At 49.8% G+C, this 20,950-nt stretch overlaps 1 protein-coding gene across 1 annotated transcript in view; it reads right to left on the bottom strand.

Moving 5' to 3' along the window:
• LOC140368789 (ras-associating and dilute domain-containing protein-like) overlaps positions 1 to 20,950 on the bottom strand; it is a 72,786-nt gene that overhangs the window by 6,410 nt on the left and 45,426 nt on the right. The window contains exons 5-7 of the mRNA XM_072455846.1: positions 18,149 to 18,534; positions 10,752 to 11,048; positions 5,972 to 6,329 (exon numbers count right to left, since the gene is read on the bottom strand). Coding sequence (XP_072311947.1) covers positions 5,972 to 6,329; positions 10,752 to 11,048; positions 18,149 to 18,534 — 1,041 coding nt within the window. The remainder of the gene's footprint in view (positions 1 to 5,971; positions 6,330 to 10,751; positions 11,049 to 18,148; positions 18,535 to 20,950) is intronic.

Here is a 20,950-nt window from a genome sequence, read left to right as displayed (position 1 = left end):
CTGACGACAGGAGCAGGATGTGTCTGTGCCACTCCACTGACGACAGGAGCAGGATGTGTCTGTGCCACTCCACTGACGACAGGAGCAGGATGTGTCTGTGCCACTCCACTGACGACAGGAGCAGGATGTGTCTGTGCCACTCCGCTGACGACAGGAGCAGGATGTGTCTGTGCCACTTCACTGACGACAGGAGCAGGATGTGTCTGTGCCACTTCACTGACGACAGGAGCAGGATGTGTCTGTGCCACTCCACTGACGACAGGAGCAGGATGTGTCTGTGCCACTCCACTGACAGGAGCAGGATGTGTCTGTGCCACTCCACTGACAGGAGCAGGATGTGTCTGTGCCACTCCACTGACGACAGGAGCAGGATGTGTCTGTGCCACTCCGCTGACGACAGGAGCAGGATGTGTCTGTGCCACTCCACTGACGACAGGAGCAGGATGTGTCTGTGCCACTCCGCTGACGACAGGAGCAGGATGTGTCTGTGCCACTCCGCTGACGACAGGAGCAGGATGTGTCTGTGCCACTTCACTGACGACAGGAGCAGGATGTGTCTGTGCCACTTCACTGACGACAGGAGCAGGATGTGTCTGTGCCACTCCACTGACAGGAGCAGGATGTGTCTGTGCCACTCCACTGACGACAGGAGCAGGATGTGTCTGTGCCACTCCACTGACGACAGGAGCAGGATGTGTCTGTGCCACTCCACTGACGACAGGAGCAGGATGTGTCTGTGCCACTCCACTGACGACAGGAGCAGGATGTGTCTGTGCCACTCCACTGACGACAGGAGCAGGATGTGTCTGTGCCACTTCACTGACGACAGGAGCAGGATGTGTCTGTGCCACTCCGCTGACGACAGGAGCAGGATGTGTCTGTGCCACTCCACTGACGACAGGAGCAGGATGTGTCTGTGCCACTCCACTGACAGGAGCAGGATGTGTCTGTGCCACTCCACTGACAGGAGCAGGATGTGTCTGTGCCACTCCACTGACGACAGGAGCAGGATGTGTATGTGCCACTCCGCTGACGACAGGAGCAGGATGTGTCTGTGCCACTCCACTGACAGGAGCAGGATGTGTCTGTGCCACTTCACTGACGACAGGAGCAGGATGTGTCTGTGCCACTTCACTGACGACAGGAGCAGGATGTGTCTGTGCCACTCCACTGACAGGAGCAGGATGTGTCTGTGCCACTCCACTGACGACAGGAGCAGGATGTGTCTGTGCCACTCCACTGACGACAGGAGCAGGATGTGTCTGTGCCACTCCACTGACGACAGGAGCAGGATGTGTCTGTGCCACTCCACTGACGACAGGAGCAGGATGTGTCTGTGCCACTCCACTGACGACAGGAGCAGGATGTGTCTGTGCCACTTCACTGACGACAGGAGCAGGATGTGTCTGTGCCACTCCGCTGACGACAGGAGCAGGATGTGTCTGTGCCACTCCACTGACGACAGGAGCAGGATGTGTCTGTTCCACTCCACTGACAGGAGCAGGATGTGTCTGTGCCACTCCACTGACAGGAGCAGGATGTGTCTGTGCCACTCCACTGACGACAGGAGCAGGATGTGTCTGTGCCACTCCACTGACAGGAGCAGGATGTGTCTGTGCCACTTCACTGACGACAGGAGCAGGATGTGTCTGTGCCACTTCACTGACGACAGGAGCAGGATGTGTCTGTGCCACTCCACTGACAGGAGCAGGATGTGTCTGTGCCACTCCACTGACGACAGGAGCAGGATGTGTCTGTGCCACTCCACTGACGACAGGAGCAGGATGTGTCTGTGCCACTCCACTGACGACAGGAGCAGGATGTGTCTGTGCCACTCCACTGACGACAGGAGCAGGATGTGTCTGTGCCACTCCACTGACGACAGGAGCAGGATGTGTCTGTGCCACTTCACTGACGACAGGAACAGGATGTGTCTGTGCCACTCCACTGACAGGAGCAGGATGTGTCTGTGCCACTCCACTGACAGGAGCAGGATGTGTCTGTGCCACTCCACTGACGACAGGAGCAGGATGTGTCTGTGCCACTCCGCTGACGACAGGAGCAGGATGTGTCTGTGCCACTCCACTGACAGGAGCAGGATGTGTCTGTGCCACTTCACTGACGACAGGAGCAGGATGTGTCTGTGCCACTTCACTGACGACAGAAGCAGGATGTGTCTGTGCCACTCCACTGACAGGAGCAGGATGTGTCTGTACCACTCCACTGACGACAGGAGCAGGATGTGTCTGTGCCACTCCACTGACGACAGGAGCAGGATGTGTCTGTGCCACTCCACTGACGACAGGAGCAGGATGTGTCTGTGCCACTCCACTGACGACAGGAGCAGGATGTGTCTGTGCCACTCCACTGACGACAGGAGCAGGATGTGTCTGTGCCACTTCACTGACGACAGGAGCAGGATGTGTCTGTGCCATTCCACTGACAGGAGCAGGATGTGTCTGTGCCACTCCACTGACGACAGGAGCAGGATGTGTCTGTGCCACTCCACTGACGACAGGAGCAGGATGTGTCTGTGCCACTCCACTGTCGACAGGAGCAGGATGTGTCTGTGCCACTCCACTGACGACAGGAGCAGGATGTGTCTGTGCCACTCCACTGACGACAGGAGCAGGATGTGTCTGTGCCACTTCACTGACGACAGGAACAGGATGTGTCTGTGCCACTCCACTGACAGGAGCAGGATGTGTCTGTGCCACTCCACTGACAGGAGCAGGATGTGTCTGTGCCACTCCACTGACAACAGGAGCAGGATGTGTCTGTGCCACTCCGCTGACGACAGGAGCAGGATGTGTCTGTGCCACTCCACTGACAGGAGCAGGATGTGTCTGTGCCACTTCACTGACGACAGGAGCAGGATGTGTCTGTGCCACTTCACTGACGACAGGAGCAGGATGTGTCTGTGCCACTCCACTGACAGGAGCAGGATGTGTCTGTGCCACTCCACTGACGACAGGAGCAGGATGTGTCTGTGCCACTCCACTGACGACAGGAGCAGGATGTGTCTGTGCCACTCCACTGACGACAGGAGCAGGATGTGTCTGTGCCACTCCACTGACCACAGGAGCAGGATGTGTCTGTGCCACTCCACTGACGACAGGAGCAGGATGTGTCTGTGCCACTTCACTGACGACAGGAGCAGGATGTGTCTGTGCCACTCCGCTGACGACAGGAGCAGGATGTGTCTGTGCCACTCCACTGACGACAGGAGCAGGATGTGTCTGTGCCACTCCACTGACAGGAGCAGGATGTGTCTGTGCCACTCCACTGACAGGAGCAGGATGTGTCTGTGCCACTCCACTGACGACAGGAGCAGGATGTGTCTGTGCCACTCCGCTGACGACAGGAGCAGGATGTGTCTGTGCCACTCCACTGACGACAGGAGCAGGATGTGTCTGTGCCACTCCACTGACAGGAGCAGGATGTGTCTGTGCCACTCCACTGACGACAGGAGCAGGGTGTGTCTGTGCCACTCCACTGACGACAGGAGCAGGATGTGTCTGTGCCACTCCGCTGACGACAGGAGCAGGATATGTCTGTGCCACTCCACTGACAGGAGCAGGATGTGTCTGTGCCACTGCACTGACGACAGGAGCAGGATGTGTCTGTGCCACTCCACTGACAGGAGCAGGATGTGTCTGTGCCACTCCGCTGACGACAGGAGCAGGATGTGTCTGTGCCACTCCACTGACGACAGGAGCAGGATGTGTCTGTGCCACTCCGCTGACGACAGGAGCAGGATGTGTCTGTGCCACTCCACTGACAGGAGCAGGATGTGTCTGTGCCACTCCACTGACAGGAGCAGGATGTGTCTGTGCCACTCCACTGACAACAGGAGCAGGATGTGTCTGTGCCACTCCGCTGACGACAGGAGCAGGATGTGTCTGTGCCACTCCACTGACAGGAGCAGGATGTGTCTGTGCCACTTCACTGACGACAGGAGCAGGATGTGTCTGTGCCACTTCACTGACGACAGGAGCAGGATGTGTCTGTGCCACTCCACTGACAGGAGCAGGATGTGTCTGTGCCACTCCACTGACGACAGGAGCAGGATGTGTCTGTGCCACTCCACTGACGACAGGAGCAGGATGTGTCTGTGCCACTCCACTGACGACAGGAGCAGGATGTGTCTGTGCCACTCCACTGACGACAGGAGCAGGATGTGTCTGTGCCACTCCACTGACGACAGGAGCAGGATGTGTCTGTGCCACTTCACTGACGACAGGAGCAGGATGTGTCTGTGCCACTCCGCTGACGACAGGAGCAGGATGTGTCTGTGCCACTCCACTGACGACAGGAGCAGGATGTGTCTGTGCCACTCCACTGACAGGAGCAGGATGTGTCTGTGCCACTCCACTGACAGGAGCAGGATGTGTCTGTGCCACTCCACTGACGACAGGAGCAGGATGTGTCTGTGCCACTCCGCTGACGACAGGAGCAGGATGTGTCTGTGCCACTCCACTGACGACAGGAGCAGGATGTGTCTGTGCCACTCCACTGACAGGAGCAGGATGTGTCTGTGCCACTCCACTGACGACAGGAGCAGGGTGTGTCTGTGCCACTCCACTGACGACAGGAGCAGGATGTGTCTGTGCCACTCCGCTGACGACAGGAGCAGGATGTGTCTGTGCCACTCCACTGACAGGAGCAGGATGTGTCTGTGCCACTCCACTGACGACAGGAGCAGGATGTGTCTGTGCCACTCCACTGACAGGAGCAGGATGTGTCTGTGCCACTCCGCTGACGACAGGAGCAGGATGTGTCTGTGCCACTCCACTGACGACAGGAGCAGGATGTGTCTGTGCCACTCCGCTGACGACAGGAGCAGGATGTGTCTGTGCCACTCCACTGACAGGAGCAGGATGTGTCTGTGCCACTCCACTGACGACAGGAGCAGGATGTGTCTGTGCCACTTCACTGACGACAGGAGCAGGATGTGTCTGTGCCACTCCACTGACAGGAGCAGGATGTGTCTGTGCCACTCCACTGACGACAGGAGCAGGATGTGTCTGTGCCACTCCGCTGACGACAGGAGCAGGATGTGTCTGTGCCACTCCACTGACGACAGGAGCAGGATGTGTCTGTGCCACTCCACTGACAGGAGCAGGATGTGTCTGTGCCACTCCACTGACGACAGGAGCAGGATGTGTCTGTGCCACTCCACTGACGACAGGAGCAGGATGTGTCTGTGCCACTTCACTGACGACAGGAGCAGGATGTGTCTGTGCCACTCCGCTGACGACAGGAGCAGGATGTGTCTGTGCCACTCCGCTGACGACAGGAGCAGGATGTGTCTGTGCCACTCCACTGACAGGAGCAGGATGTGTCTGTGCCACTCCACTGACGACAGGAGCAGGATGTGTCTGTGCCACTCCACTGACGACAGGAGCAGGATGTGTCTGTGCCACTCCACTGACGACAGGAGCAGGATGTGTCTGTGCCACTCCACTGACGACAGGAGCAGGATTAGTTTAGTTTAGTTTAGGACACAAACAACATGGCTTCCTGCACACAGCGGTCTCCTTCTGACACTGAGGCATCAGTCCTGAAACAATGTGCTTCAGCCTTTTCAGGTCGTTATACATTTTGCTCCATATTCTATCAGAAAAGATGAATTAAATATCATTGTACAGTTTATCCTGGCTTTGTGAAACTCTGCAGTGCATGAGACTCTGCTGGTGACGCTGGCAGTGTAAATAAGGCTATAAACCGTTGCTGTGAGGGTTGAAGGTTGTAAATACTGAGGTGTTTGTGGAGCAGGTCAAAGACACGTGACGACACTGGAAACAGCGATGGAACTCATTTCAGTATCAACGAGTCAGCAACGATTATTTCGATAGTAAATTAAGTCATTACAAGTACGATTCATTTTAAACAGCTTCTCTCTTCAGTAACACACAGTTGTAAAGCCTCCCATGTTTGTCTCTGTCAGTGCTGGACATTTGGTTCAAACCATGATCTGTTCCTGATCTTACCCACACGCTGCTCTGAAGATGACCGGCTGTGAGCAGAAGCAGCCTGCGCAGCTGTGAGGCCTGCAGGCTTGTGGCACAGTGCTGGACACACGTGCTGAGCAGAAAGGCCACCGTCAGTGGTGGTCGATCTGTGCGGTCAGCGCCGTGTTGTCCCATGGCCACGATCTCCCTCGCCACAATGTCCAAAGTGTGTGCGGAGAAGTGGACGGTGAGCTCGTGTCCGTCTGGGCTTCTGAAGCGTGGAGGTGGAGCGTGAGCGGTCGCCGTGGAGAGGCAGGCGCTGGCGGTCACTCCCTCTGGACTGGTCAGCAGCCGGCGCTCAGCTGTGAAGGAATCCTGAACACAGAAGAACACAAGCGACAACAGCGAGCAGCAGATGTTAATAATGTGTGTTTAATGTGTAGAGTTTTGAAGCCTGAGCATGTCTCAGAGGACAGGGATGTGGGCGGGGACAGGGGACAGGGATGTGGGCGGGGACAGGGGACAGGTGAACACGTGCTGCAACAAGCTTGAAATATCTCTAATGCCTAAAATGTGTCTTATAAATGGGGTGAGTTTTAATCCTCTGTACTTGACTTTTATATATTCTGACCATCCAAATGAACAACATTCAGGGGTCAGAGCTCATGAGGTCAGAGCTCATGAGGTCAGAGCTCATGAGGTCAGAGCTCATGAGGTCAGAGCTCATGAGGTCAGAGCTCATGAGGGGTCAGAGCTCATGAGGTCAGAGCTCATGAGGGGTCAGAGCTCATGAGGTCAGAGCTCATGAGGGGTCAGAGCTCATGAGGTCAGAGCTCATGAGGGGTCAGAGCTCATGAGGGGTCAGAGCTCATGAGGGGTCAGCGCTCATGAGGGGTCAGAGCCCATGAGGGGTCAGAGCTCATGAGGGGTCAGAGCTCATGAGGGGTCAGAGCTCATGAGGTCAGAGCTCATGAGGGGTCAGCGCTCATGAGGGGTCAGAGCTCATGAGGGGTCAGAGCTCATGAGGTCAGAGCTCATGAGGGGTCAGAGCTCATGAGGTCAGAGCTCATGAGGGGTCAGAGCTCATGAGGGGTCAGAGCTCATGAGGGGTCAGAGCTCATGAGGGGTCAGAGCTCATGAGGTCAGAGCTCATGAGGGGTCAGAGCTCATGAGGGGTCAGAGCTCATGAGGTCAGAGCTCATGAGGGGTCAGAGCTCATGAGGGGTCAGAGCTCATGAGGGGTCAGAGCTCATGAGGTCAGAGCTCATGAGGGGTCAGAGCTCATGAGGGGTCAGAGCTCATGAGGGGTCAGCGCTCATGAGGGGTCAGAGCTCATGAGGGGTCAGCGCTCATGAGGGGTCAGCGCTCATGAGGGGTCAGAGCCCATGAGGGGTCAGAGCTCATGAGGGGTCAGCGCTCATGAGGGGTCAGAGCTCATGAGGGGTCAGCGCCGTGTCCAGTGAAGCGCCACTTTCCCCCCAAACCCAAACCTTTCTCAATGTAATCATGAGGCTATTTGAAATGAGAGGATTTTTGGCGCTCAATCTGAGTCTCATTTCCTGGTGGCGTGGACAGTAGTTATCCCACATGTCAATCATTCCCTGCGTGCTACTGCACACCTGCAGCCTGGTTCCCATAGCAGCATGTTTCCCTGGCTGCACATGTGTGGTTGATATGCTGCTGTGTGTTCAGTGAAGCTAACGGCGAGTTCCTTCAGTGTAGCTCCAGCTTTGGACCGCCAAGGACAAAAGTGACCGAAGGACGACAGAGGAAGACGAGACGAGAGCGTCTGCCTTAGCACATGGACTCTGTGTCTTGCACATTCGTGGAGGGCAGCGAGGTGGACGTGGTGGAGGGCAGCGAGGGGGACGTGGTGGAGGGCAGCGAGGGGGACGTGGTGGAGGGCAGCGAGGGGGACGTGGTGGTCAGGGCAGCGAGGGGGACGTGGTGGAGGGCAGCGAGGGGGACGTGGTGGAGGGCAGCGAGGTGGACGTGGTGTTCAGGGCAGCGAGGGGACGTGGTGGAGGGCAGCGAGGGGGACGTGGTGGAGGGCAGCGAGGTGGACGTGGTGTTCAGGGCAGCGAGGGGACGTGGTGGAGGGCAGTGGTGGAGGGCAGCAAGGGGGACGTGGTGGAGGGCAGCGAGGTGGACGTGGTGGTCAGGGCAGCGAGGGGAACGTGGTGGAGGGCAGCGAGGGGGACGTGGTGGAGGGCAGTGGTGGAGGGCAGCGAGGGGGACGTGGTGGAGGGCAGCGAGGGGGACGTGGTGGAGGGCAGCGAGGGGGACGTGGTGGAGGGCAGCGAGGGGGACGTGGTGGAGGGCAGCGAGGGGGACGTGGTGGAGGACAGTGGTGGAGGGCAGCGAGGGGGACGTGGTGGACGTGGTGGAGGGCAGCGAGGTGGACGTGGTGGTCAGGGCAGCGAGGGGGACGTGGTGGAGGGCAGCGATGGGGACGTGGTGGACGTGGTGGAGGGCAGCGAGGTGGACGTGGTGGTCAGGGCAGCGAGGGGGACGTGGTGGAGGGCAGCGATGGGGACGTGGTGGACGTGGTGGAGGGCAGCGAGGTGGACGTGGTGGAGGGCAGCGAGGGGGACGTGGTGGAGGGCAGCGAGGGGGACGTGGTGGTCAGGGCAGCGAGGGGGACAGGTGGTCAGGGCAGTGAGGGGGACGTGGTGGAGGGCAGCGAGGGGGACGTGGTGGAGGGCAGCGAGGGGGACGTGGTGGAGGGCAGCGAGGGGGACGTGGTGGAGGGCAGTGAGGGGGACGTGGTGGAGGGCAGTGAGGGGAACGTGGTGGTCAGGGCAGCAAGGGGGACGTGGTGGAGGGCAGCGAGGGGGACGTGGTGGAGGGCAGCGAGGTGGACGTGGTGGTCAGGGCAGCGAGGGGAACGTGGTGGAGGGCAGCGAGGGGGACGTGGTGGAGGGCAGTGGTGGAGGGCAGCGAGGGGGACGTGGTGGAGGGCAGCGAGGGGGACGTGGTGGAGGGCAGCGAGGGGGACGTGGTGGAGGGCAGCGAGGGAGACGTGGTGGAGGGCAGTGAGGGGGACGTGGTGGAGGGCAGCGAGGGGGACGTGGTGGAGGGCAGTGAGGGGGACGTGGTGGAGGGCAGTGAGGGGAACGTGGTGGTCAGGGCAGCAAGGGGGACGTGGTGGAGGGCAGCGAGGGGGACGTGGTGGAGGGCAGCGAGGTGGACGTGGTGTTCAGGGCAGCGAGGGGACGTGGTGGAGGGCAGCGAGGGGGACGTGGTGGAGGGCAGTGGTGGAGGGCAGCGAGGGGGACGTGGTGGAGGGCAGCGAGGGGGACGTGGTGGAGGGCAGCGAGGTGGACGTGGTGTTCAGGGCAGCGAGGGGACGTGGTGGAGGGCAGTGGTGGAGGGCAGCGAGGGGGACGTGGTGGAGGGCAGCGAGGGGGACGTGGTGGAGGGCAGTGGTGGAGGGCAGCGAGGGGGACGTGGTGGAGGGCAGCGAGGGGGACGTGGTGGAGGGCAGCGAGGTGGACGTGGTGTTCAGGGCAGCGAGGGGACGTGGTGGAGGGCAGTGGTGGAGGGCAGCGAGGGGGACGTGGTGGAGGGCAGCGAGGGGGACGTGGTGGAGGGCAGCGAGGGGGACGTGGTGGAGGGCAGCGAGGTGGACGTGGTGGTCAGGGCAGCGAGGGGAACGTGGTGGAGGGCAGCGATGGGGACGTGGTGGACGTGGTGGAGGGCAGCGATGGGGACGTGGTGGACGTGGTGGAGGGCAGTGAGGGGGACGTGGTGGAGGGCAGTGAGGGGAACGTGGTGGTCAGGGCAGCAAGGGGGACGTGGTGGAGGGCAGCGAGGTGGACGTGGTGGAGGGCAGCGAGGGGGACGTGGTGGAGGGCAGCGAGGGGGACGTGGTGGTCAGGGCAGCGAGGGGGACAGGTGGTCAGGGCAGTGAGGGGGACGTGGTGGAGGGCAGCGAGGGGGACGTGGTGGAGGGCAGTGAGGGGGACGTGGTGGAGGGCAGCGAGGGGGACGTGGTGGAGGGCAGTGAGGGGGACGTGGTGGAGGGCAGCAAGGGGGACGTGGTGGAGGGCAGCAAGGGGGACGTGGTGGTCAGGGGAGGCAGTGTTTGGGGGTTTGGAGCCAGGAGCTTCTCAGTCATGTTCACGATCGGGTTTTGGGTTCGGTGCACTTTGTTTTGAGCATGAACCCTTTTGTTTTCTATGTTATTCTGTTTTATGTGTTTGTGGTTTGTTTGTTTGTTTGTTTGTTTGTTTGTTTGTTTGTTTGTCTGTTTGTCTGTTTGTTTGTTTGTTTGTTTGTTTGTTTGTTTGTTTGTTTGTTTGTTTGTTATATTTGACCAGAGTTTGGAGCCAATGATTGATCAATGAACCCAACTGCAAAAAGATAAATGGTTAAGAGAGGCTATTTATGTTTTGTCTGATGAAGAATGGAAGAATATGTGTTTATATCCAACATGTTCGACACCTTTTATTACATTCTGTTTGCTTTTGGAAAAAATAAAGAAAAAAATAATTGAAAAGCTTAATTGTGATTAATGAGATCAAAGCTGAACTAATGAAAAACATGTGATCATATTCACTGCACTAAGTAAAGGTCAGCTCTAGGGAGGGTCCACCACGTACGCCTCTTTAAGAATGTGACGTATCCACTCGCCCCTCCATAGAGCTGACCTTTACCTGGGCCTGGGGGTGTCACATGTTTGTCTCGGGTGGAGATGGACAAGTTGAATGTCATACTGTAAAATATTCCAGGAAAAGCAATAACATCTCCATGGTGACAGGTAAATACACAGTAGTGTGCTTTTACTCTCTTTACCTGATGACTTTGTCCTGTCGGGTCTTTAAACATGAACATGTAGCTGTGTCCCAGGCCGATCACGTCTCCAGAGAGGAGAGTCACTTCTTTACTCAGCGTTTCCCCGTTCCTCGTCACCACGGCGCCTGGACTCGGGCGCAGGGTTGTCAGGCAGTCGCTCTGATGTCGATGAAAATGGCAGTGTGTCGGGAGGATGTCTCCAGCAGAAAGCACGACGTCAACTTTTGTCTCCTGGGTCAGGTCACACGTTTGACCCACTGAGACGTTGGTACTGGTCAGGAGATAGATGACAAAGTCCTGCAGCAGAGAACAGGGCGCACGTGTGAACATGGCACTGACAACGGCTTTTCCAAATGTGTTCAAGTAACAACACAACATCTCATGTCTTCACGCTCTGATTTCATGAAAAAACAAGGCATTTGTGTATTTGAAACAGACCAAACTGTAGGAGCAGGTCAGGACAGTTTTAGAGAAGTAGGACTTTTCTACAATATCATGTGTTTTACTACAGTACCACAATAAGTATTAGACACTGCATGAGGACATTTCATTCCTCAATATTAAATTAAAGTTAGTATGCACAATATAACACTTTCTAGTTTTTGTTCACATATTTGTCAGTAGAGGCAGTAGAGAAATACAATTTGGAGATAAAGTTAAATTATATAGAAAATAAAGAATTTAGAGGTGGGAAAAATATCCAAATATGGCAATTGTTGTTTTGGAGAGCTGCAATATTAGAATATTCAGTATATTATTTGGGTAGGTACTCAGGGTGGTTGAGCCAGGGTCTCACAAAGACAAAGAGGATTCTAATAGCTCATTAAGATTCTGAATAGGCTCGGTAGATACAAGGGGGGAGTTTCTGTTGAAACAAACAACTCTTTCTACTTCAGGAAGGCTCCTCCCAATGGGCGGGTCTTACCACAGAACAGTATTAATATCGGAGTTCTCGATCTAAATTCTGTTATTGACAATGACTCTTGGATGAGAGTCGAAACGTCTAATTTTTCAAACTGAGTCCAGATGACTACAACTGAAGCTTTTTCTACTAAAGTATATTATATTGTATATAATATAACTGCACCACCATCACCAGGACCTCAAGTGGGAGGAGCCACCATCAGCTCCAGAAGGTCCAGCAGAGGATGACCTGAGAAGGTGATCGGCTGCAAACCATCTCTGCAGGACCTGTACGTCTCCAGAGCAGGAGGCCACTCCCCTCAGGCAGGAGGCCACTCCCCTCAGGCAGGAGGCCACTCCCCTCAGGCAGGAGGCCACTCCCCTCAGGCAGGAGGCCACTCCCCTCAGGCAGGAGGCTCCAGAACCTCCTCCACTAGAACAGTTTCTTTCCCTCTGCTGTTGGATCATGAACACTTCTTAAACACTGTCACTTTAACTCATTGAATCTCTCACTGTTCACTTTGTACACTACATATGTAAATTCAACTGTACATTTTGTGTACATATTAAGCCTATTTTTATTTTGATCAGATAGTAGATTCAAATAGTTTATAACGTTGTTTTATCATTGTTCATTGTTTTATGTCGGACCAAGTTCCTCTGTTTGTGAATTTTGTTAATGGCTATAAACCTTCTCTATCTCTCTTTTAACTTTGTTGAGAGCCCGTGTGGAGAGAGCATTTGGACATGTTTTATCTCCTTTATAACTTTATAAACAAATTTGAAGAAGAATTAATATACATTTTTTACTCAAAGTGAGTCAGAAAATACTTAAATTTCAATGTAAAAAATCAAAATCTAGAACATGGGACTAAACCAGGACTAAACCAGGACTGAAACTGTGGCTTTACTTGACTTTAAAGGTGCGTTGCAGACTGAACCCTGATTTTCTCTTTTTAAAACCAACTCAACTCTAATTAAGTATTGATAATTTGATTAAAATTCCAGAAGCTACTTCACAGTCCAATAGGGTGGGAATGTGTTAATCCAAGATAGATCACCAACCAGCATTATTGTGTAAGAGAACAGCATTATTGTGTAGGAGAACAGCATTATTGTGTAAGAGAACAGCATTATTGTGTAAGAAAACAGCATTATTGTGTAAGAGAACAGCATTATTGTGTAAGAGAACAGCATTATTGTGTAAGAATACTGCATTATTGTGTAAGAGAACAGCATTATTGTGTAAGAGAACAGCATTATTGTGTAAGAGAACAGCATTATTGTGTAAGAGAACAGCATTATTGTGTAAGAGAACAGCATTATTGTGTAAGAATACTGCATTATTGTGTAAGAATACTGCATTATTGTGTAAGAATACTGCATTATTGTGTAAGAGAACAGCATTATTGTGTAAGAGTACTGCATTATGTGTAAGAATACTGCATTATTGTGTAAGAATACTGCATTATTGTGTAGGAGAACAGCATTGTTGTGTAAGAATACTGCATTATTGTGTAAGAATACTGCATTATTGTTTAAGAGTACTGCATTATTGTGTAGGAGAACAGCATTGTTGTGTAAGAGTACTGCATTATTGTGTAAGAATACTGCATTATTGTGTAAGAATACTGCATTATTGTGTAAGAGAACAGCATTATAGTGTAAGAGAACAGCATTATTGTGTAAGAATACTGCATTATTGTGTAAGAGAACAGCATTATTGTGTAAGAGAACAGCATTATTGTGTAAGAGAACAGCATTATTGTGTAAGAGAACAGCATTATTGTGTAAGAATACTGCATTATTGTGTAAGAGAACAGCATGATTGTGTAAGAGTACTGCATTATTGTGTAAGAATACTGCATTATTGTGTAAGAATACTGCATTATTGTGTAAGAGAACAGCATTATTGTGTAGGAGAACAACATTATTGTGTAAGAGAACAGCATTATTGTGTAAGAGAACAGCATTATTGTGTAAGAGTACTGCATTATTGTGTAAGAGAACAGCATTATTGTGTAAGAGAACAGCATTATTGTGTAAGAATACTGCATTATTGTGTAAGAGAACAGCATTATTGTGTAAGAGAACAGCATTATTGTGTAAGAGAACTGCATTATTGTGTAAGAATACTGCATTATTGTGTAAGAGAACAGCATTATTGTGTAAGAATACTGCATTATTGTGTAAGAATACTGCATTATTGTGCAAGAGAACAGCATTATTGTGTAAGAGTACTGCATTATTGTGTAAGAGAACAGCATTATTGTGTAAGAGAACAGCATTATTGTGTAAGAATACTGCATTATTGTGTAAGAGAACAGCATTATTGTGTAAGAGTACTGCATTATTGTGTAAGAATACTGCATTATTGTGTAAGAATACTGCATTATTGTGTAGGAGAACAGCATTGTTGTGTAAGAGTACTGCATTATTGTGTAAGAATACTGCATTATTGGGTAAGAGAACAGCATTATTGTGTAAGAGAACAGCATTATTGTGTAAGAGTACTGCATTATTGTGTAAGAGTACTGCATTATTGTGTAAGAATACTGCATTATTGTGTAAGAGAACAGCATTATTGTGTAAGAGTACTGCATTATTGTGTAAGAGAACAGCATTATTGTGTAAGAGAACAGCATTATTGTGTAAGAGAACAGCATTATTGTGTAAGAGAACAGCATTATTGTGTAAGAGTACTGCATTATTGTGTAAGAGTACTGCATTATTGTGTAAGAGTACTGCATTATTGTGTAAGAGTACTGCATTATTGTGTAAGAGTACTGCATTATTGTGTAAGAGTACTGCATTATTGTGTAAGAGAACAGCATTATTGTGTAAGAGAACAGCATTATTGTGTAAGAGTACTGCATTATTGTGTAAGAGTACTGCATTATTGTGTAAGAGTACTGCATTATTGTGTAAGAATACTGCATTATTGTGTAAGAGAACAGCATTATTGTGTAAGAGAACAGCATTATTGTGTAAGAGTACTGCATTATTGTGTAAGAGAACAGCATTATTGTGTAAGAGAACAGCATTATTGTGTAAGAATACTGCATTATTGTGTAAGAGAACAGCATTATTGTGTAAGAATACTGCATTATTGTGTAAGAGAACAGCATGATTGTGTAAGAGAACAGCATTATTGTGTAAGAGTACTGCATTATTGTGTAAGAATACTGCATTATTGTGTAAGAATACTGCATTATTGTGTAAGAGAACAGCATTATTGTGTAAGAGTACTGCATTATTGTGTAAGAATACTGCATTATTGTGTAAGAGTACTGCATTATTGGGTAAGAGAACAGCATTATTGTGTAAGAGAACAGCATTATTGTGTAAGAGTACTGCATTATGTGTAAGAATACTGCATTATTGTGTAAGAATACTGCATTATTGTGTAAGAGAACAGCATTATTGTGTAAGAGTACTGCATTATTGTGTAAGAATACTGCATTATTGTGTAAGAATACTGCATTATTGTGTAAGAGAACAGCATTATTGTGTAAGAGTACTGCATTATTGTGTAAGAATACTTCATTATTGTGTAAGAATATTGCATTATTGTGTAAGAGAACAGCATTATTGTGTAAGAGTACTGCATTATTGTGTAAGAATACTTCATTATTGTGTAAGAATATTGCATTATTGTGTAAGAGAACAGCATTATTGTGTAAGAGTACTGCATTATTGTGTAAGAATACTTCATTATTGTGTAAGAATATTGCATTATTGTGTAAGAATACTGCATTATTGTGTAAGAATACTGCATTATTGTGTAAGAATACTGCATTATTGTGAGAGTACTGCATTATTGTGTAAGAATACAGCATTATTGTGAGAGTACTGCGTTATTGTGTAAGAATACTGCATTATTGTGTAAGAATACTGCATTATTGTGTAAGAATACTGCATTATTGTGTAAGAATACTGCATTATTGTGAGAGTACTGCATTATTGTGTAAGAATACTGCATTATTGTGTAAGAATACAGCATTATTGTGAGAATACTTCATTATTGTGTAAGAATACTGCATTATTGTGTAAGAATACTGCATTATTGTGTAAGAATACTGCATTATTGTGTAAGAATACTGCATTATTGTCAGAGTACTGCGTTGACAGTTCTTGCGGTCGGAGATAATGGTTCAGGAAACAGCTCTGGCTCGGTCCGTTCTGCTTCCTCGTCACGTCGTGACCGTTGACATGTGGTTTTACCTCAAAATGATGATACAGACTTTTATCTTTGACAGTTTGTCCCAGTTACACTGAAGCGGGAGTAACTGTTCAAATGTGCCAATGTCAAATACATAAATGCATTTGTTTTGTATTATTCTGAGGCTGAATCGTTATTATTTATTTGCGCTGCCAGGATCTACTACAAGTGAAGTATAAATGTTACAGAGTGTTTCCTGAAGGAAGAGAAAAGCCTGAGCGAGGCACAGACACAGAGAGAGTTCAAACTATTTCAAGTCCTAAATATGCAGAAGTTTGTCATCATTTTTTTGTGATGGTCTTTTTCGCTCTGGCTTGAAGAATATAGAGGTATCCATGTATTGTGTACATCACAGGAGTTTTGAGGCCCAAATACAGGGTTCTCTAAATAGTAGAGTGGCTGTCCAAATTGTCAATACTTTTAAACAATTTAGATATTCTTCCCCTTGAAAGTTCTTATTTATATGAATTTACAGTCAGTCAGAGGAATATCATTTTTTGATTATAATAACTTCTTATTTGCAAATACCATGACCCCAGATGACCCCAGATGACCCCAGATGACCCCAGGAGGTGCTGCGCCGTCACAATACTCCCTGATCATGCATTTACAGATTAACATGGCAAATTTCACGGGCAAGGTCAGTGTTGTGATCGATCAAGCGGACGACGTGGATAATTGTAATCACAGAGGTCATTTGCTGATGGTCGGCCTTAAAGGGGACTCTGAAGGGAAAGAACGGGTCGGATTTACAGAGACTTGGATCCTCGAAAATACAGATTTACCATGTGCATCTCAAACCAGCTCCGAACTAATGTCCAAGACCTATTATACTAAAGTTACACAACTTCAGTGATAAACAGCATGTCATGGCGGCTTCTAAACGTCTCACTGTGGACCCACCCCATTCTCACTGTGGACCCACCCCATTCTCACTGTGGACCCACCCCATTCTCACTGTGGACCCACCCCATTCTCACTGTGGACCCACCCCATTCTCACTGTGGACCCATCCCACGTCTCATTCTTCAACGACTCAGAGAAGAAGCCCAAAGCATTGGATCAACTTCCTGAGAGAGAAGACAGTGGATTATGCTCTGATTAATCCTGCAACATTGGAGGAAGCATCTTTAACAGACCCATGAACAATATGACATTCATCCCCTTATGTCCTCTCTTCAACTGAAGGGACATGGACCGAGACATCTGAGTATTTGCCCAATGTAGGCTGAGGTTCCCCTTTAGCTTCTAAATACCTGGGTGAAAATGTTCTACTAACTACCTTCCTTTTCCGTTTCATTATGTTCTCGTATTGGGCTCGACCAGAGTTTCGAGTCCAATGAAGCGGTCAAAGATACTAACAAAGATGAGAAAAGAAGAAATAGATATTATCTACCTACAAGAAACCCAATAAAATAACTTAAAATATCAACAGTGTACTTGACTTTACAATTCCTCATACAAGCATCAGAGGGGCGTGGCCTTGGAACAGAGTTTAAAATGACTTTATATTTCTTCTTTTTTTTATGTTCTTTCAGCTTGTTTCCACTTGCATTTTTAGTTTATTTCTGTGAGGTCAGATCAATGATTTCACGTTTTATCTTTGTGTATCACTTGGACAACCGCCCCAAGGAAGCCTTCAATGTCCTTCTCCACCTCAGGGATCCCCACGAGTCTTCGATTGTTTCTGTGAGATCTGGATTCCAAATCTCAAAGCTTTTTCTTCATAGCCTCGTTCTCCACCTACAGTTTTCCCGCCTCTGTTCTTAGTTCTCTCGTCTCATCTGCTTTGTCCAAGATGCACCGCTCGGCCACACGTCCATCTACGAGGTCAGCTCAGGTCCACAGTGTCCCCTTCTGTGCCGGCCCCTGTGCCGGCCCCTGTGCCGGCCCCTGTGCGCACTGGACTTAGTTCTGGTTGCTTCACTTTTGGGTCGGGCCACATGTCGGGCCTCTTCCTTCTCCCCAAACCCGGCAGGATGAGCCATGTGACAGGCATCAGCTGACTACCGCACTTATCTCCATGACAACTGGCTTCCCTCGGTGCTGCATGCGTCTTAAGACAAACGACACATTAACTGTAAGATCAGGTTTATATAGAGTCAATCCCCTCACTGTGACCAACCCTCTCCTCCTATTGGTCACTCAACCAGTAACCGTAAAAGAGCTTTGAAACTCAAAGTGAGAGGATTGTGCTGGATGTCTGCACTGGCCCCGTGCCCGCCCCAGACTCAACAGATGATCAGAACAGTGAAGCGTCTGAGAGCTGTACCTGTGTGTGGCTGTGTCCCCTCAGCAGCAGCAGGTATGGACAGTGGTGAGGCGGGTGAATGGAGCACTGTGCGCTGCCATCGCCGCTGCTCTCCGTCTCCTCTCGCTCCCACTCTCCTTCCTCTCGCCGGCCCCTGGCCCCTGGCTCACACAGGGCCTCTGTTCTGGCCCCCGAGTCCCGCGCTTCAATGTGCTTCTGTTCTGGCGGCTCAAAGATCCGCAGTGAATTGTGGCTTTGACGAGTCAGGCTTTTATCGGCGCCGCAGTCCAACATGTCGGTGGAACTCTTGCTCCTCCACAGTTTGCTGCGGCCGCTTGACCTCTCCGTGAGCGTGGAGGTCACTCGAGAGCGGCTCTTCTGAAGCTTCCGAGCCTGTGCGTTGATGCCTGAACGAGAACAAAATGACAAAGTTAGTAGTTGGTAAATACTCGTGGACTCAAGTATTTTGCATTTGTTGCCAATTTAAATGCAAAACCACCTGAATAAATCTGTTAAATATGATGCAAACTTGAATGAGTTACAGCTGGGTTTCCTCATCCCAGTCCCCGCCCACATCCCTGTACAAATGAAGACTCTGAGTGACACACACAAATATCACTTAGACACTTAACACGCACAGTATAAAACACATAAATGACAATCTGCTGCTGGTGACAGTGAAATGTCACTATGAGGAGGCGGGGCGTATCAGTATAAAGAGGCAGGTCTTATTAGTTCTTCAGTTTGACCAGGAAGTCAGTTCTCCTGTTTCTATTATCATTATATATTGTGGTTTACAATGAACTGAACATCATAAAATAAGAGTTTACCTATGTTATAGTTCAACACCAAGCACATGGAAAAAGCAGCGTATAGATCAATGTATAGAGCATGAAAACAGTGGCCACAGTACAATTCATTTGACACAGCTCAAAGGGTTGTCAAAATACCCCGTTACAAATCCATACTAAAACAAGCAGCTAAACTTAAAATAATCAGTATATTCCTGTTGGACTGTAGATTGGAGAATGTCTTGTTGACCTCAGCTGTTAATAGTTGAGTGATGCATATCACGGTGCAGTTTGGGTCAGCTCTGATCAGAGATAAATGGCTTTGAGAGCTTGACCATATCCAAACTAAAACAACTATTATTGCTGTATGTTTCAGATAAATCTCCCTTTTCTTTACTATGAAAATGGAGTTTGAAATGTCAGTATGGTACCACTTTATTGTGAAAGGCATGAGCTTGTAGGACCTGGCACCTGATAGTGTAGGATGAAAATGTTCCAAAACAAAACCATTGGAAAAACGTAGTGATGGAGCATTTTAGTCGTAGCACAACACGAGCCCCGGCTGGGGAGGTGCCGGTGATTAGCACATGTAGTTTTGGGAGCAAAGTGGAGCCATGGAAGCGGCACACAGGAAGCAGAGCCCGGTGGAAAGAGCCTGCACATGGAGCACTCACATGACACAAACCTGGTTTCACAGGCCTTTCCGTCCGGAGCCCCAGAACAACAAGCAGCAGGGGCCCACACCCGACGGGCCACGTGCAGCCAGTGCGGAAGACTCGGGTATGATCAGACAGAAACATGCTGTTTTTGTAGGATGAAACATTTATAGAATGTTGTTGAAGACTATAAACCGGAGTGTGCCACACAGAACATGGTGTTTTGCGTGAAACGACATATTTTATGGAGATGGTAGATGCAATGACAATTTCTCTCATTTTTTACACATTTTCATATTCTGCTTTCCATTCATCCTTTTGTCTTTTCATCTGCTGCTGTGCTGTTCTTGTGTTAGAACCAAATCATAAGCTGTATCCATTTATATAAGCTACATTCCAAACAATATTCCCTATTTTTACTGACCCAAAAAAAAACTAATTGTCTATAACATTTATTCATCTTCTACCACTTTTCCCATTAGAGGTCGTGGGTAGGGTGACCACCATGTCCCACCAAACCCCATGACCTGTCCCACTTTTGATGCGTTTTGATTTGGTCACTGTTGTTGCAAGGGACTGGACCGTATCCCAGTGGCTTTGGGCCTTAGGCGGGATACACCTTGGGCAGGGGCCAGCTGCCTTTAACAAATAATGTTATGAATAATAATAACCATCCCCCTAAAACCAGAGAAGTTTACTATAAATCATTCTGGCATTTATACTTCAAGTAGATCACTACACCAGCTTTGAGAGCCTGTTACTGAGCCCAATCACATAAGCTCACTGCCCGGGCTCCATGCGCCTCCTGCTTGAGGGGAGTGGCCTCCTGCCTGAGGGGAGTGGCTCAAATAGTCCGTGCCCGATGAGGCTGGTGTCGTCCGCAAACTTGATCAGTTTTACAGAGTCATGGCTGGAGGTGCAGCAGTTTGTCACAGGGAGAAGAGCAGGGGAGAAAGTACACAGCCCTGTGGAGGTCCTGTGCTTATAGTCCGTGTGTCTGAGACATTCTTCCCCCGCTGCACACACTGCCTCCGATCCATCAGGAAGTCAGTGCTCCTCCTGCAGGTGGAGTCGGCGCTCCCCCTGCGGGTGGAGTCAGCGCTCCCCCTGCAGACATTAATTGTTGCTAGTGTAATTACCTCTACCTATGTCATATTTGATGCACATGTTTAAACAGGAAGTACAATTATAAACAAACAAAAATTCAAACTTGGGACATATAGGCAAAATGTTGTGTTTACTAAGTTTTAGTAAAATAGTGTTTCATATGGGCTTTGAATAAGATCAAAGAACTGGACAAACGAGACCGGGATCAGGAGGGGGGGGAGGAGCAGTCCAAGGGGCGAGGCAGTCCACCCACCACCTCTTGGTCCGCC

Source organism: Eucyclogobius newberryi, unplaced genomic scaffold, assembly GCF_026437365.1.
Source record: "Eucyclogobius newberryi isolate DKJ021-1_F unplaced genomic scaffold, fEucNew1.0.hap1 SCAF_20, whole genome shotgun sequence".
Taxonomy (NCBI): domain Eukaryota; kingdom Metazoa; phylum Chordata; class Actinopteri; order Gobiiformes; family Gobiidae; genus Eucyclogobius; species Eucyclogobius newberryi.
This window is presented reverse-complemented; position numbering and strand designations above follow the sequence as displayed.